At 42.9% G+C, this 14,693-nt stretch overlaps 1 protein-coding gene across 2 annotated transcripts in view; it reads right to left on the bottom strand.

Annotated features, from left to right (window-relative positions):
* Positions 1 to 14,693, bottom strand: part of BCAN (brevican) — a 106,878-nt gene that overhangs the window by 31,223 nt on the left and 60,962 nt on the right. Inside the window, exons 3-9 of one of the 2 annotated variants that reach the window (XM_077258279.1) lie at positions 13,211 to 13,597; positions 12,898 to 13,072; positions 12,683 to 12,810; positions 10,217 to 10,510; positions 9,625 to 10,014; positions 7,368 to 8,543; positions 5,989 to 6,099 (exon numbers count right to left, since the gene is read on the bottom strand). In XM_077258279.1, coding sequence (XP_077114394.1) covers positions 5,989 to 6,099; positions 7,368 to 8,543; positions 9,625 to 10,014; positions 10,217 to 10,510; positions 12,683 to 12,810; positions 12,898 to 13,072; positions 13,211 to 13,597 — 2,661 coding nt within the window. The remainder of the gene's footprint in view (positions 1 to 5,988; positions 6,100 to 7,367; positions 8,544 to 9,624; positions 10,015 to 10,216; positions 10,511 to 12,682; positions 12,811 to 12,897; positions 13,073 to 13,210; positions 13,598 to 14,693) is intronic. The other variant, XM_077258288.1, reaches the window with a different exon arrangement.

Below are 14,693 nucleotides of genomic sequence, written 5' to 3'. Positions count from 1 at the left end.
TGTGGGGATGCTTTGTTGGTGACACTGTTGGGGATTTATTCAAAATTGAAGGCATACTGTACCAGCGGCGGACACCGCGTTGATGCACGTCATCCATTTACAACTTATTGGGGCCGGTAACACAGTGGCACCTATCCTACAGGACTCTCAAGGAGACCTTGCACAATAGAATTTTGTGCCACTACACGAGTAACTATTGGCCAATATATACAATAACATTTATGGTGAGGAACTCATTATTATATGCCAGCACATTGAAAGTTACCCTGCTCTTTAATTCTATGGGATACATACCTATCCTGGCTATCCTAGTTACCAACCTTACCACAATTTGAAGAACTATGCGTTCATATCCAACTGATCTGAGGTCCATTTACAATTAATATATAGGATCTTACCTATACTCTGCGACCCTCTACATCTGACAAGCAGTCGGTCTACTGAAGAAGGTCTTATTGTTTTGACCGAAACGTTTATGCTGGACTGCGATCCAAGTAATAAATATTTAATTCTTAAAATCATCACTATACACAAGTTGAGTGCCAAGTTATTTACTTTCTAGAGACACAGGATGGACTGGATAAGGCGGATGCCCAGGACAGGCAGGGAATGACGGAGACACAGGATGGACTGGATATGGCGGACGCCCAGGACTGGCAGGGAATGGCAGAGACACAGGACGGAACAAGATAAGGAGCACAGGACAGAGCAAGGTACGGAGGACCTGGGTCAAATGAGGACAAATGACAATCAGGCAAGGAGTAGGGGGAGAGGCTATCTGATATAGAAGGAGTAGTGAGCACTTCCGGGTCAGGAAACCAGCAGGATCAGGAATGGGAGCAGCTGATAGAGCGAAGAGCAGCCTGTGGGAGTGCACGTGCACCGCTAGAGCAGGAAGGCGAAGTGCGCATGCGCCGGCGCCGATAAGCAGGATTCTGCGCAGAGAGAGAAAGAGTGGAGTCCAGGCGGTGCGCGGACAGTCTGGGAGCGCGCAGAGACGAACACGCACGCCGGGAGCAGGAAGAAGACCCAGCAAAAGCGGCAGCAGCGGCGTGCCGGGACAGGTAAGTATGAAAAGAGTCAGAGGGAGATACGGGAGGCGTGACAGTACCCCCTTCCTTCCGCCCCTTCCTCCTAAGATTAGAAAGAAACTTAGCTAGAATTCGAGGAGCCTGGATGTTCTCCCGAGGCTCCCAAGATCTCTCCTCAGGACCAAAGCCCTTCCAATCAATTAAAAAGAGGGTCTTACCTCGAGATTTATTCATAGCCGGAATGTCCCTAATTTCATAGACATCTCGTGCGGAAATAGGTAGAGGCGACTGGCCAGTAGTAGGGTGGAATTGGTTGAGAATGACTGGCTTGAGTAGAGAAACGTGAAACAAATTTGGAATGCGAAGCAAGGCAGGTAACCTTAACTTGTAAACAACATCATTAATACGAGCTGACACCTCGAATGGACCAATATATCATGGACCTAAATTATATGAAGTAATCTTAAGCCGAATAAACTTGGAAGATAACCATACTTTATCACCAGGTTGAAAAGACTGAGAATCCTGACGCCTCTTGTCAGCATGTCTTTTAACTCTGTCTCCAGCTTGTTCGAGTGCGGTTTTGGTCTCCTGCCAGACCCTAGAAAACTCCTCGGACAGAAGATCGGCCGCCGGCACACCCGAGGCAGTGGGTACTGGCAAAGGTACACCAGAATGTTGCCCATAGACGACAAAACAAGGCGACTTGGAAGAGGATTCACTAGTGTGGTTGTTGTATGCAAACTCAGCCTAAGGGAGCAGACTGGACCAGTCGTTTTGATGTACGTTAGAGAAATGATGAAGATAGGTGACCAGGATTTGATTTGTGCGCTCTGCCTGACCATTAGTTTGAGGGTGGTAGGCAAAGGAGAAATCCAAAGTCACATCCATAAGTTTGCATAATGTACGCCAAAAGCGTTTTGATGGACGTTAGAGAAATGCCAAATATAGGTGACCAGGATTTGATTTGTGCGCTCTGCCTGACCATCAGTTTGAGGGTGGTAGGCAGAGGAGAAATCCAAAGTCACATCCATAAGTTTGCATAATGCACGCCGGAAGCGCGAGGTGAATTGAACTCCTCTGTCCGAAACTATGTGCTGAGGAAAGCCGTGAATCCGAAAAATATGAGCGAAGAAGATCTTTGCCAATTCGGGAGCAGAAGGTAATCCAGGAAGAGCAACAAAATGAGCCATCTTGGAAAATCGATCTATGACTACAATGATAACTGTATGACCTGAGGACCGAGGCAGATCAGTGATAAAGTCCATTGCAATGTGTCGCCAAGGAGCCGAGGGAACTGGAAGTGGATGCAATAGACCAGAGGGTAAATGTCTAGGAACTTTGTTCTTAGCACAGGATGGGCAGGAAGTGACGAAACTTTGGGTGTCTTGAGGAAGAGATGGCCACCAGTAGTACCGCGACACCAAAGAAAGGGTTTTCTTGAAACCGACATGACCTGCCAGCTTGGAAGCATGACCCCAACGTAAAACTTGCTTCCTGTTGCACTCTTGAACAAAAGTCTTACCCGGAGGCAATGAAGTCAAGGTAACAGGAGCAACCGAGATGACCTTGCTAGGATCCACGATATGTGAAGGTTTCTCCTCAACATCAGCAGTCAGAAAGGATCTGGATAGGGCGTCAGCTTTGAAGTTCTTATTGCCAGGACGGAAATGTAGCTCAAAATCAAATCGGGCAAAGAACAGAGAACACCTAGGTTGCCGAGGATTAAGTCTCTGTGCAGAGCGGATGTATGCTAGATTCTTGTGGTCAGTGTAGATCTTAAAAGGATGAAAAGCTCCTTCCAACAAATACCGCCACTCCTCCAATGCCAATTTGATAGCCAGCAACTCTCTGTCTCCAATGGTATAGTTCCTCTCAGCCACAGAGAAAGTCTTAGAGAAGAAGCTGCAGGTGACCAGCCGACCGGAGGAAGACCTCTGGGAAAGAACTGTGCCGGCTCCGATAGCAGAAGCATCCACCTCCAGAATGAAGGGCTTGCTAATCTCTGGACGATGGAGAATGGAAGCTGTTGCAAAGGCTTGTTTCAAAGACTGGAAGGCGTTTTTTGCCTCCGGGGACCAGGAGTGAGGGTCAGCTCCCTTGCGGATCAAAGCGGAGACGGAGCTGGACAGGGTAGAAAAGTGAGGGATAAACTGCCGGTAATAATTAGCGAATCCAAGGAACTGTTGGATCGCCTTGATGACGAGGCCAGTTCTGCACGAACGGACACTTTTTCCGGATCCATATGCAGACCAGAATCAGATATGATGCATCCTAAGAATGGTAGGGACGACTGCTCAAAGGCGCACTTCTCAAGCTTGGCAATATAGACGATTCGCTCTAAGGCGTAAGAGGACTTGACGGACGTCACTTCTGTGGGAAGAAAGATCTGGAGAGAATATAAGAATATCATCCAACTACACCACCACAAAAGAATAAAGTAGATCCAGGAAAACATCGTTCACAAATTCCTGGAACACAGCGGGAGCGTTGCACAGACCAAAAGGCATAACCAGGTACTCGTAATGACCATCCCGGTTGTTGAATGTGGTTTTCCACTCATCTCCGGGACGGATACGGATGAGATTGTAGGCCCCACGGAGATCTAACTTAGTGAAGATACACGCTCCACAGAGACGGTCAAATAGTTCTGGAATGAGAGGAAGTGGGTACTTGTTCTTAATCGTGATATTATTAAGACCTTGGTAGTCGATGCAAGGACGAAGAGTACCATCTTTCTTCTTGACGAAAAAAAGGTCACATAGGCAGATGGTAAATCTGGAGACACACAAGTTGATTGAGAAGAGATTTTAAACTGGACGGGAAGCAAGCACTGATTTTGACAGAGATGTCCCCAACGTAGAATGTCCCCAGACTGCCAGACGAGGGTAGGCTCGTGCATCCTCAACCAAGGAAGACCAAGAAGAATAGCATGAGACAAGGAGGGTAGCACTTAAAAAAAACAATTCTCTCTCGATGTCGGACTCCGATCTGTAATTCCAGTTCTTCGGTAACCTGAGTAACAGACTCCCGCAGGGGTTGACCATTGACCGAATCTATCCTCCGAGGAGTCTCCAGGGACCTTACAGGAATCGGAAGTCTTCTAACTGCCTCGAGCTGAATGAAATTTCTGGCCAAACCAGAATCAATATAAGCTAATTCAGAGAAACGCTTAGAACCTAAATGCAAAAGAACAGAAAGAGTCAAAGGTGGAGAGGAATCAGAATCACCTAGGAAGTCACCTCTTACCTGTCCTAGGTGGAGGCGTTTCCCGGCCTCAGGGGACAGGAATGCTGAAAATGAGAAGCACTGCCACAGTAGAAACAGAGCCCTTGAGCGAGTCTCTCTTTACGACGCTGCTCTACAGGCTTAAGTGGGTCTACCTGCATGGGTTCCCGCAGCAGGAACAGCGGAGAAGACACAGGGCAAGAACAGGAGGAACTAGAGGTAGCCAGAGGAACACGAGGAAATCTTCTCTCCCTAGTGGCCTCACGGGAGCGCTCCTGGAAGCGTAAGTCTATACGGGTTGCCAGGGAGATCAGATCCTCTAATGATGTCGGAGTATCCCGACCAGCCAGCTCGTCCTTGATCCGGGCTGAGAGACCTCGCCAAAAAGCTCCCACCAAAGCTTCATTATTCCAACTTAACTCAGAAGACAGGGTGCGGAACCGAATGGCGTATTGACCACAGAGAGCGTACCCTGGTGAAGATTAAAGAGTGACTCCGTAGCAGAAGCCAAGCGACCAGGCTCGTCGAATACCTTGCGGAACGTATCGAGAAAGGTGAAAAGTTGAGAGACTAAAGGGTCATCACGCTCCCAAAGAGGATTCACCCAGGATAGGGCCTCCCCCTGTAAATGGGACACAACAAAAGCCTCCTTTGCTCGGTCAGTGGGATACTGCTGAGGCAGCAACTCAAAATGTAGTTGGCACCGATTAAGAAAGCCTCTAGACAACTTGGGATCTCCGCTGTACCGTGGCGGCTTCCCCAAACGGGGCAAGGGGTGAGGAGTAGTAGCCTGGGGCGAGACCGAGGCAGCGGACTGAAGGGCAAGCAGGCGACCATCCACAGATGCCATATAATTCAGAATGTGGGCTTGGGTATCACGCTGCTGAGCAAGCTCCTGTTGGAGACCGGCCAACTGAGTAGCGCTCCCAGGATCAGAGGTCTGAAAGGCCGACAAACGGGACTCCATGGTCTTTAGGAAGGACATAATCCTTGTCTGATTCTTCCGTAAGAATAGAAGTTCTTCTTGGGTGGGAGACGGAGTACCAGCGGGGTCCATGGCCTGATTGTACGGCGCGTGGACAGTCCGGGAGCGCGCAGAGATGAACACGCACACCGGGAGCCGGAAGAAGACCCAGCAGAAGCGGCAGCAGCGGCGCTGGGACAGGTAAGTATGAAAAGAGCCAGAGGGAGATACAGGAGGCGTGACAGCATGGCTACCACAGTATCTTGCAGCGGCATGCTATTCCATCCGGTTTGCGCTTAGTTGGACCATCATTTATTTTTCAACAGGACAATAAACCCAAACACACCTCCAGGCTGTGTAAGGGCTATTTGACCAAGAAGGAGAGCGATGGGGTGCTACGCCAGATGACCTGGCCTCCACAGTCACCAGACCTGAGCCCAATCGAGACGGTTTGAGGTGAGCTGAACCGCAGAGTGAAGGCAAAAGGGCCAACAAGTGCTAAGCATCTCGGGGAACTCCTTCCATATATAATATATAATATATAATATAATATATAATTCCACATGTGTTAATTCATAGTTTTGATGCCTTCAGCGTGAATGTACAATTTTCATAGTCATGAAAATACAGTAAAATCTTTAAATGAGGTGTGTCCAAACTTTTAGTCTGTACTGTATGTGTGGAACGCCTGTATGTATATTATGTGACACATGAATTATATTGTGCTATAAACAATGAAATAAAAATTGCTCCCTATTCACTCACTTATATCACAGACTTTTCCATAATAGCCTGGCAAACACAAACAGCGAAATTCACCATCATCTTCATCAACGCAGGTCCCGCCATTTTCACAAGGGTTGGGGTAGCAGACATCTACAACACAAGGTACAATGGGAAACTACGATTGTGCTAAAAAACAGCATAAAATATACTGTGTCTAATGTACACGCCATCAATGATGACAACCTTAAAGTTAACCACAGAAGCAAAGATCATGGAAAGTTCTGGCAGAAAAAATATCAGTAGAAAGATAGCATTTCCTAATTCAATTTTGATGAGATATGATAAAAGTTCATGGTCTTCAATCCTACAAATTCCTAGAGAGAATGGTGGTGTTTTTTGGGGGAAACATCACTGGCTTCAGAATCATACATGTGTTGGAAATCACAGTTAGGGATAGATCTAACCAGAGCTGCGAGGTCCAGACTTATTTTGGCTAAAGGTATTGTAGATGTTATGTTTTTTTTATAAGACTCTAAACGTCAGAAGATAAATGGAAGTCATCTGGAGCTCCACAGTTGATTTCCTTCTACATAATAACTTCTGATATATTTGGTTAATTTGGGTGTTCCTTATCCTTTATTCCTCAAATATTCCCCACTTTAGACCTTATTTACCAAATCTATCTCCAAGATGTGAACATCTGACACCTAAAGATTTCTCATCTATTCGGTCAATGCAAACGATTGGCCATGATGGATTGCAAAGTGCCAGCTACAGAGTTTCAACATCATGTGTCTAGATTGGTTTTATTTAATTTCTAATCTTCATCTAGTTATCCAAATCCTTTTTGATTACAAAAAGTATCCACCAGTTAAAGAGGACAATTTAAAGAAAATTTTTAACAAAAACATTTACCTTTAAAGCTAAATATTACAAAATTGTTTGTTATTTCTCCTACCCAATCACAAGTCAACGTAGTGTCCTTGGAATTCCACTATATTGGAAAACTGGTTGTACAGAATAACTAATTTTGTGACTTATAAATTCTAAAGGAAAATTTTAGTGAAAGAATCAGATAGAGACACACACAAAGAAGACACCGGAAAGGAATTGAAGGAAGAAAAAAGAATGTAACCTGAACCAAGTGCTTTAATACTAAAAAAAGCATTTCATTTGTTTTATTTTTTTCATGGAAACAATCATAAAAATACTTCATAGAAGTCAACAAAAAACAATGCGTGCTCTCGATCAGATTGGTTGGATTGACATAGATCAGGCTGCTGACAGGGAATCCCAGATTTTAATGAGATAGTGAAAGGACAAAGCACAGAGGTAGAAGTAGAGGATTTATCTGAAGGCCTTGGTGATGTAGGAGACCACCGAAAGAATAACAGGTGTGCAGATAAGTAGGTGGTTACCTGAAAAATTCACGGAGGATCCCACTATAGCTTTCTCGGTAGGGACTGCCGGCAGAGGATCTGTTGGGCTCATGGACACAGTGGGTTGAACGGTCTTCTCTAAATTGTTGTGTGAAGAGTTCCTGGGATTTTTGGGCGATGAAGTGAAAGTAGTAATGGTGGGAAATACAGTTTTATTGGACTGTAGTTCTTTGGTACTCTCCACTGAGCCTACCACTGTTGACTGTTCTACGCCTATATCCTTAACAGCTGATAGGACATGAGACATGTTAGGACTTAATAGGTGGGAAACTTGTGCAGTAGAAGTTTCATTTAGCCCGTATGAACCTTGTATGAGTAGCATACGTGTATGAGTTGTATTTTGTTGACCTTCTTTCTGTATGGCTGCATTGGTTTCATGTTTTTGAGCATAATTTGTATTGATCGTGGAACCACTAACCAAATTATTCCTTGTAGACTCTGGAACATCTCCACTTCCATCTTCCCAAGATAATTTAGAGCTATCATCAATTTTTGGCTGTAATGAAGGTTGCAATGGTGTTTTAGGATTCAGACTTGAAGCTAAGACATAAACATCTTTTATAGGATCATGAGTACCACTAAAATGGTCACCAGAAGCTAGTTCCTCTACTGATCGCTGGGTTGTTAGTGGAAGCATGAGTCCTCCTGAAAACACCGAGTGATCTTCTTGGCCAGATCCTTCAAAATGATCAATGGATGGATGGATGGTGGGAAACGTGTAGATGGTAGGGTATTGTGATGTAGTGTCAATTAACTGATTATCATATAAGAGAGCTAACTTCTTATCAATATCTGTATGATCTACATAGGCCGCAAGGATAGAGGGGGCCATGGTTGACATGGCAGAAGAACCTTCATCTGTCCTAGTTATGTTATACTCATCTCCTTGATCTGTATCTTTCTCAATGTTTGCATCCGCTCCATGGTCTCTTTCGGGGAACTGTGTAGGAACAGGGTTTTCATCAATGTGATAGTAATTTGCTGATTCTGACACAGCAACTCCCGGTTCCTGTGCCGAGCCAGTAAAGTTGTCATATACATTCTCTGCATGTGCATTCACAACTCTTACGCTTAAGATGGAGTCACCTGCAGTAGGCAGAACAGCTTCTTCAATTGTTCTTCTGGTTGACTCTGGGACCAACCCAACCTTGTCTTCTGTAAAAAATAAAAAAAAACAATGTGCGTTATGTTATCTTATTACAGTATCACCCCAGGAAACATGAATGGTGTCTCCACCATTAATATGTGTTATCCATTTAAACGTTTTTTGGATAAGTTTATTTTATGGTTCAAAACATTGTCCATCTATAGAAAAACTTATGACTGTTTATTATGGCTGATCTGGTAAGGACCTATTATTTCCTGGGAAACGTCAGAAATAAAGAAGGAGGCTAAATATAAATCATTCTTAAAAATATATAATTAGGAAAATGAATCACTAATTTGGCTCTGGCCCTTTAAGAGAAGGAGACTGAAGTTGGTTCAAATTGGGGGTCTCACTATTTGACAGTTGTGCGAGGGTCTGTGTATCTAAATTATATATCACTTTTTTTAAGGGCGGTTGGGGACGTAGAGGGTACACCACTCCCAAATTGCACCGTACATGTGTAACAGATGTCAGGAATGGGTTAAAGGAATGGGGTTAAAAGACCCCTAATTGAGACCCCACAAAGAGGTGAGTAAATATTTATTTACTTTGGATGTTCATGGTAATGCTCGTTGCCAATCATTGGATCACACATGTACCGTTACGGTGAAACAAATGAGCAAAATGCTCATTTATTGGTTGACTGGATCATTCATGCAGGCATAAAAATCAACGTTGTTGGCAGTGCATGACCCAATGTATTGCCAATCATTCTGTCCTCATACAGATTATGTCAGCCCGTGTGAATGGTGTTTTAAACGAGTGCTGTTAATCTTGAATATAGTTGATTAATGCTTGTTATAGGTAGACATTTTCCAGTAGAAGTGACCATCTATGCAAAGGTTGCTCTATGTTGCAATTAATGGCAGCTTGAAATAAGACTGTTGCCCATAATATTCAATGGAGAGAGTCACATATATCCCTTAGGAGTTGTTTAATGTAACAATCTCACCCCAGAACCAGAAAAACTTGTGCACTCATATTATACATAACTTAATCAAACTTAAACTTAATTAATGGGAACCTTCCCTGGGCTAAATCCTACATACATCATTGGTAACTTGAGGCTGGCTTACCATATATACGTACCTTGAGAACTTTGTAAAACGGGCATATTAATGGTGTAACCCATTGTAGATTCTTCACTGTTATCAGTAAGATCTTCATAAGGTGGAAAACTTGCAATTGCAGGAGACAGATCTTCATTGCTGACTATGCTTTTGAGAATTGGGGCTATTGGGACTTGAGGAGATGGTGGAAACTCTTGTTGGTCCTTGAGAATAGTTGCGTTCCTCCTCTCATCTTCTCCACGTACTTTTGTTAGTTGAGTCTCATTTAGAGGTATGGAGTCTACTGAGCCTTGGGCCTCATTTTCAGCTTTTATATCTGGAAACTTTAGTTCCTCAAAACCTTCTGTTACTGTAATAACATCTCGATCTCCGGGGACTAAGGATTCATGTGTTGGTCCGATGTCTTGACCTAAAATGGAAATGGACTTAAAATTCAGCAATATTTACAATGAAATGTCTGCATATAATTTTAGAAGTCAAACTTAAAATTATCAGAATTGGTTTCCTAAACATTACACTGTTAATTGATTATTGACCAACTTATGGTGGTCACCAGATTGTGGATTGACTTGTTTCATCATGATCTATTTCTCTGTAGATTCAGGACTTACCTTTAAAACAGTAAACGTCATACTTTGCCTGGGAGTTGGGGAAACCGGTCTGGTTACGAAACTGAAAAATAGTCTTCACCCCAGGAGAGTTGCCACCACATTTTTCCCTGGGATTCACTATAGGGTATCGAACACTTCCATCAGCCAACCAGCCTGGGTTGCATTGGTCCAGTCCTTCATTCCACGCAGCATAGAGTTGACCGGTTGTAGCCATTTCAGTATCCAGGGCAATACAGTGTTCTCTAGCTTCTTCCAGGGTGAATTTTTTTAACGATAAACTTAAAAATACTTGACCTACAATGAAAAGGAAAGTCATCAAATAGGTCCTTACTTAAGTATATCTAAATTTACTTAGACGAATTATGGGTAAATTCTTCTAGAAGAAATTTAGGCATTTTAATTACTCAGTGTAAAATTTAGGTGGTCCAAAATGTTATTATTTGTTTTTTTTAGGAATTGGTGGTCAGCCTACTGATCACAGTGATACTTAGATTCAGATTTGTTAGGAGCTTTACTAGTGCATTGAGCAAAGCCCTTAAAATGGTCTTCTAAAGTGTGGTCTTCTCAAAGAAGATGGCCGCTAGGTAAAGTGCATGATGGAACTGGAAATCTCTCTTGGGAAAGCTTAGACTAAAAGGGCTTGTCTTCTCAAAGAAGTGATATTTTAGAGACGTTTTGCTGTGTTTATTAGACTGGACTTTGCACCTTCAAACTAAGTTACTAAGTCCCTATGTTGATAGAATGAACACATTGCGTTAATGATTACCAAACCCACTAATTTCAGGTGGATTGGCAGATATCTGATGCCTTTGGGGCCTTCCAACTCTTCCCTGACAGATGATGTCAGGTAAAATGAGTAATAGGACCGTTTCAATCCAAATATCGTATCCTTTTATTCTTCAGACAGATGAGTTGTTTGCTGAGATGATTGGCAGCGTCTTGCTCCCACTCCTTACAGAGAACAAATTAACACTTGGCCTTGTTAAACATTCAGGCTTATGGAGGAGAGATAGCTGTCGACTGGGTGAGCGCTTGGTTGATGGCTATCTAAGGTATATGGACATATTTACACCTAGAAAGGATGTCTTCTAAAAAACAAACCAATCTTCTGGGTATGGTTGATTTTATGTAGATCAACTAGTGTAGATAAAATACTATCATTTTCTAACTTTTGCCTGCATTTCCCAAGTGAATGTTGGGAATCTCATAATTTTCTGAAACTGAGGCCACATCCCATGGCCAGCACTGTTAGGAGTCATCAAGTGGAGGTGTGCGGGTGTAACTTAGGTGCTGATGAAAAGACAAGGCAAATTATGATCTGTGTTCAATGCTAAGGAGGATACATATCAGTGTAGGCTTGATCCATGCTAACCAGACGTTTTTCAACTGGATTGCTTCCATCCCCTAAGATATGTTATCTCTGTAACCAGTGTTTAGTAAGGGTACTGTCACACAGTGGCACTTTTGTCGCTACGACGGTACGATCCGTGACGTTCCAGCGATATCCATACGATATCGCTGTGTCTGACACGCAGCAGCGATCAGGGACCCTGCTGAGAATCGTATGTCGTAGCAGATCGTTTGGAACTTTCTTTCGTTGCTGGATCTCCCGCTGTCATCGTTGGATCGGTGTGTGTGACACCGATCCAACGATGCGTTCGCTTGTAACCAGGGTAAACATCGGGTTACTAAGCGCAGGGCCACGCTTAGTAACCCGATGTTTACCCTGGTTACCATCGTAAAAGTAAAAAAAAACAAAAACGTACATACTCACATTCCGGTGTCCGTCAGGTCCCTTGCAGTCTGCTTCCCGCTCTGACTGACTGCTGGCCGGAATGTAAGAATGTAAGGTCGTATTGCTGGTCGTGATCGTTGGAAAGTTGCAGAGTGTGACAGTACCCTAAGTCTTTTGTTAATCCTTTTTATTTTAAGTAATTGTATAGGCTGTGTTGTTTTTTCCACTTTGTAAAATCTATTGTATATTTTTATAAACACTGCCTATATTTCTGGATTAAATATAAAATTAAATAGTTCCGTAAACCGCATCCTGAAATCATACGCTACTTGTATCAGTGTCCAATCGGCCTATAAATTATTGGTGGTGGCAGTGAGTTGTTAGTTGGGTTATTGCGGAGTTGGCATTGACCATAGCAACTTATACATATATTCCATGAGTTGGAATCGGAGGTGCAAATACCATATACTCATTGTTAGTTCTCCAATAACCTGCCTAGTAGTGGAAACAGCCTGCGGCCTCCTCCGTTAATCGTTGGTCAATTGCATAATTGTCCGGGTGATAGGGGGCAGCAGAGGGCTGTTCATGACAAAAAGGTAACAGTGTGGTGGGTTCAGCCTGACCCCCCCTGGCTGTGATCTATGACAATTGGTGGCAGAAGTGGGATCAGCACGACCCTCCTGGCTGTGATTTTTGACAAACGTTCATTGCCGAAACAATCTTTAGCCTACCCTTGGGTTCTTCCACATAGCAGTAAACATCGTACATGTCATCAGGATCCAGTACTCCATAGTTCCGAACTCCTGGAAACCCATCCATGTCTCCATAGCATCCTTCTCGTGGAGTCTGAATGGGGTATCTGCATGTTGAAAAGTCAAGAAGAGTTGACCTTGCATTGGTTGAGAACATTTTGAACCTGGAAACAGACTTAAGAAAATCTCGTTACCTTACAGTTTGATCTGCGATCCACCCTGCATCACACTGTTCATACCCTCCATGGTAAGCAGCCAGGAGCTGGTCAGCAGTGGCTATATGGGCCTTAATTCTTGTGCATGCTTCCTGGGCCATAGAGAAATTATAAGTGTACCGATTGCTGCCTTCTCGATAGAGAAACACGACACCTAAAAAGAGAAAAATTCATCAAGTTGAGCTTAACATTTCCATATTGTGTTGATCCAAAGTAAACTGTAAAAAATATAAACCTGAGAGGGCAACCAAAATCTTTTTTTATTACATATATTTAGATTATATATATTTACCTTTGACCTTGACTTCTACCATGGCATAGTCATCCTCGATTCCATGTTGTACATGACATCGGTATATTCCTGAATCGTTACTTATCAGCTCCCTTAGGACTAATGTGGCGTCATATGCTGAAGTAGAGTATTCAGGCAGAGTGGCTCGAGATTTATACACCTCACTAATCTTCACTTTGTGGCCACGGGCCACTAAGATTTCCACTTCTTTACCATTGGAGATAAAGGTCCACTTTACACGAGGTGTGGCTAAGACAGCTCGGCGCCCAGTACTAACGTCTTCAGGTTCCGAGTGGTATGTGATGTGGCATGGGATGGTGAGAGTACCAGACAGGACAGCTTTGATAGTAGAATTTCCAATCCTTACCCTCAAGCTCTGGTAATCCTCTAGACAGGAAAAGAACATGGTATTAAGTAAGGAAGGATGGCAATGTGTCATGCCAAACCACACTTGGCCACTTAAAGGCACATTATACCGCATAGAAATTTGAGACACCTCATTCTTTAGCAAAAATTTGGAAAATCTGGGTCATTGCTCACATTGACTTTCTTCATTTATAAAACCACAATTAAAATAGACCTGCCATGCTGACATAAAATCATACTTTCCTTTAAGACATCAAAGTAGAATATTCAGGAGTCTTCCAGATTGTGCGTAAGAACATAACTTTTCTTTTAACCTATTAATTTTCTTTTAAAAGTCTTTGTTTTTTAAAACTTTTTCTTAACTACAGGTTTTCAGATTTTAAATACACATCTCATCCTATCTAAAGCTGCATTCACAAATTCCTTTTGTAGTAGGTGGTATACATCGGAGAGAGGTGGCCTCATATCAATCATTAAAAGGGTTCTTCATTATGGTATTGGGTTTTGCTAATCATGTCAGAGACATAGTATGTTTTCACCCTTCACGCTCTTTCTATTAGTCTTGGCTACTTGTCCACTCGCCTAAAAAATCCAGGAGAATTCTCCTAAAAAAGGAGACCTTTCGGAATTCCAAAGTCAGCCAAGGTAATTGTTATGTAGCATACGTCTATAAGTTCTACAATGGGAGCAGTAAAAGAGGAGGCCATATTGTCTCTGGACAAAATTAGATATAATTTGTGTCTGGGACATAAACACATTTTCATGATTGTTGGTGTTGGACTCCCTAGTTCAGATGACCCCATGGAATGGGACAGAGTAGTTTTTCACATCATATACTATTAATACTATTGATTCCAGAAGGCAGCCAACAAACTAGTAAATACAGCTTTGGATGTGAATGGAGTATAAGACCAGAATTATATTTCAGTGACAGAATTTTAGAGTTAATTGTGTGATCCATCACAGCTTTAGAATATATTATTAGTGAAAACCATTGCAAAAATCTCAAAATGAGTCATTCAAGTAGCTGAATTCTTCTTCTTATTCTTTCCATCAAAGGTATTGTAACACACTGCAGAAAATGTATTGCATGAATAGTTTTGAAGTATCATAATGT

Source organism: Ranitomeya variabilis, chromosome 1 (genome assembly GCF_051348905.1).
Source record: "Ranitomeya variabilis isolate aRanVar5 chromosome 1, aRanVar5.hap1, whole genome shotgun sequence".
NCBI classification, from domain to species: domain Eukaryota; kingdom Metazoa; phylum Chordata; class Amphibia; order Anura; family Dendrobatidae; genus Ranitomeya; species Ranitomeya variabilis.
The sequence above is the reverse complement of the archived record's forward strand: the minus strand, read 5'-3'. Positions and strand labels throughout refer to the sequence as shown.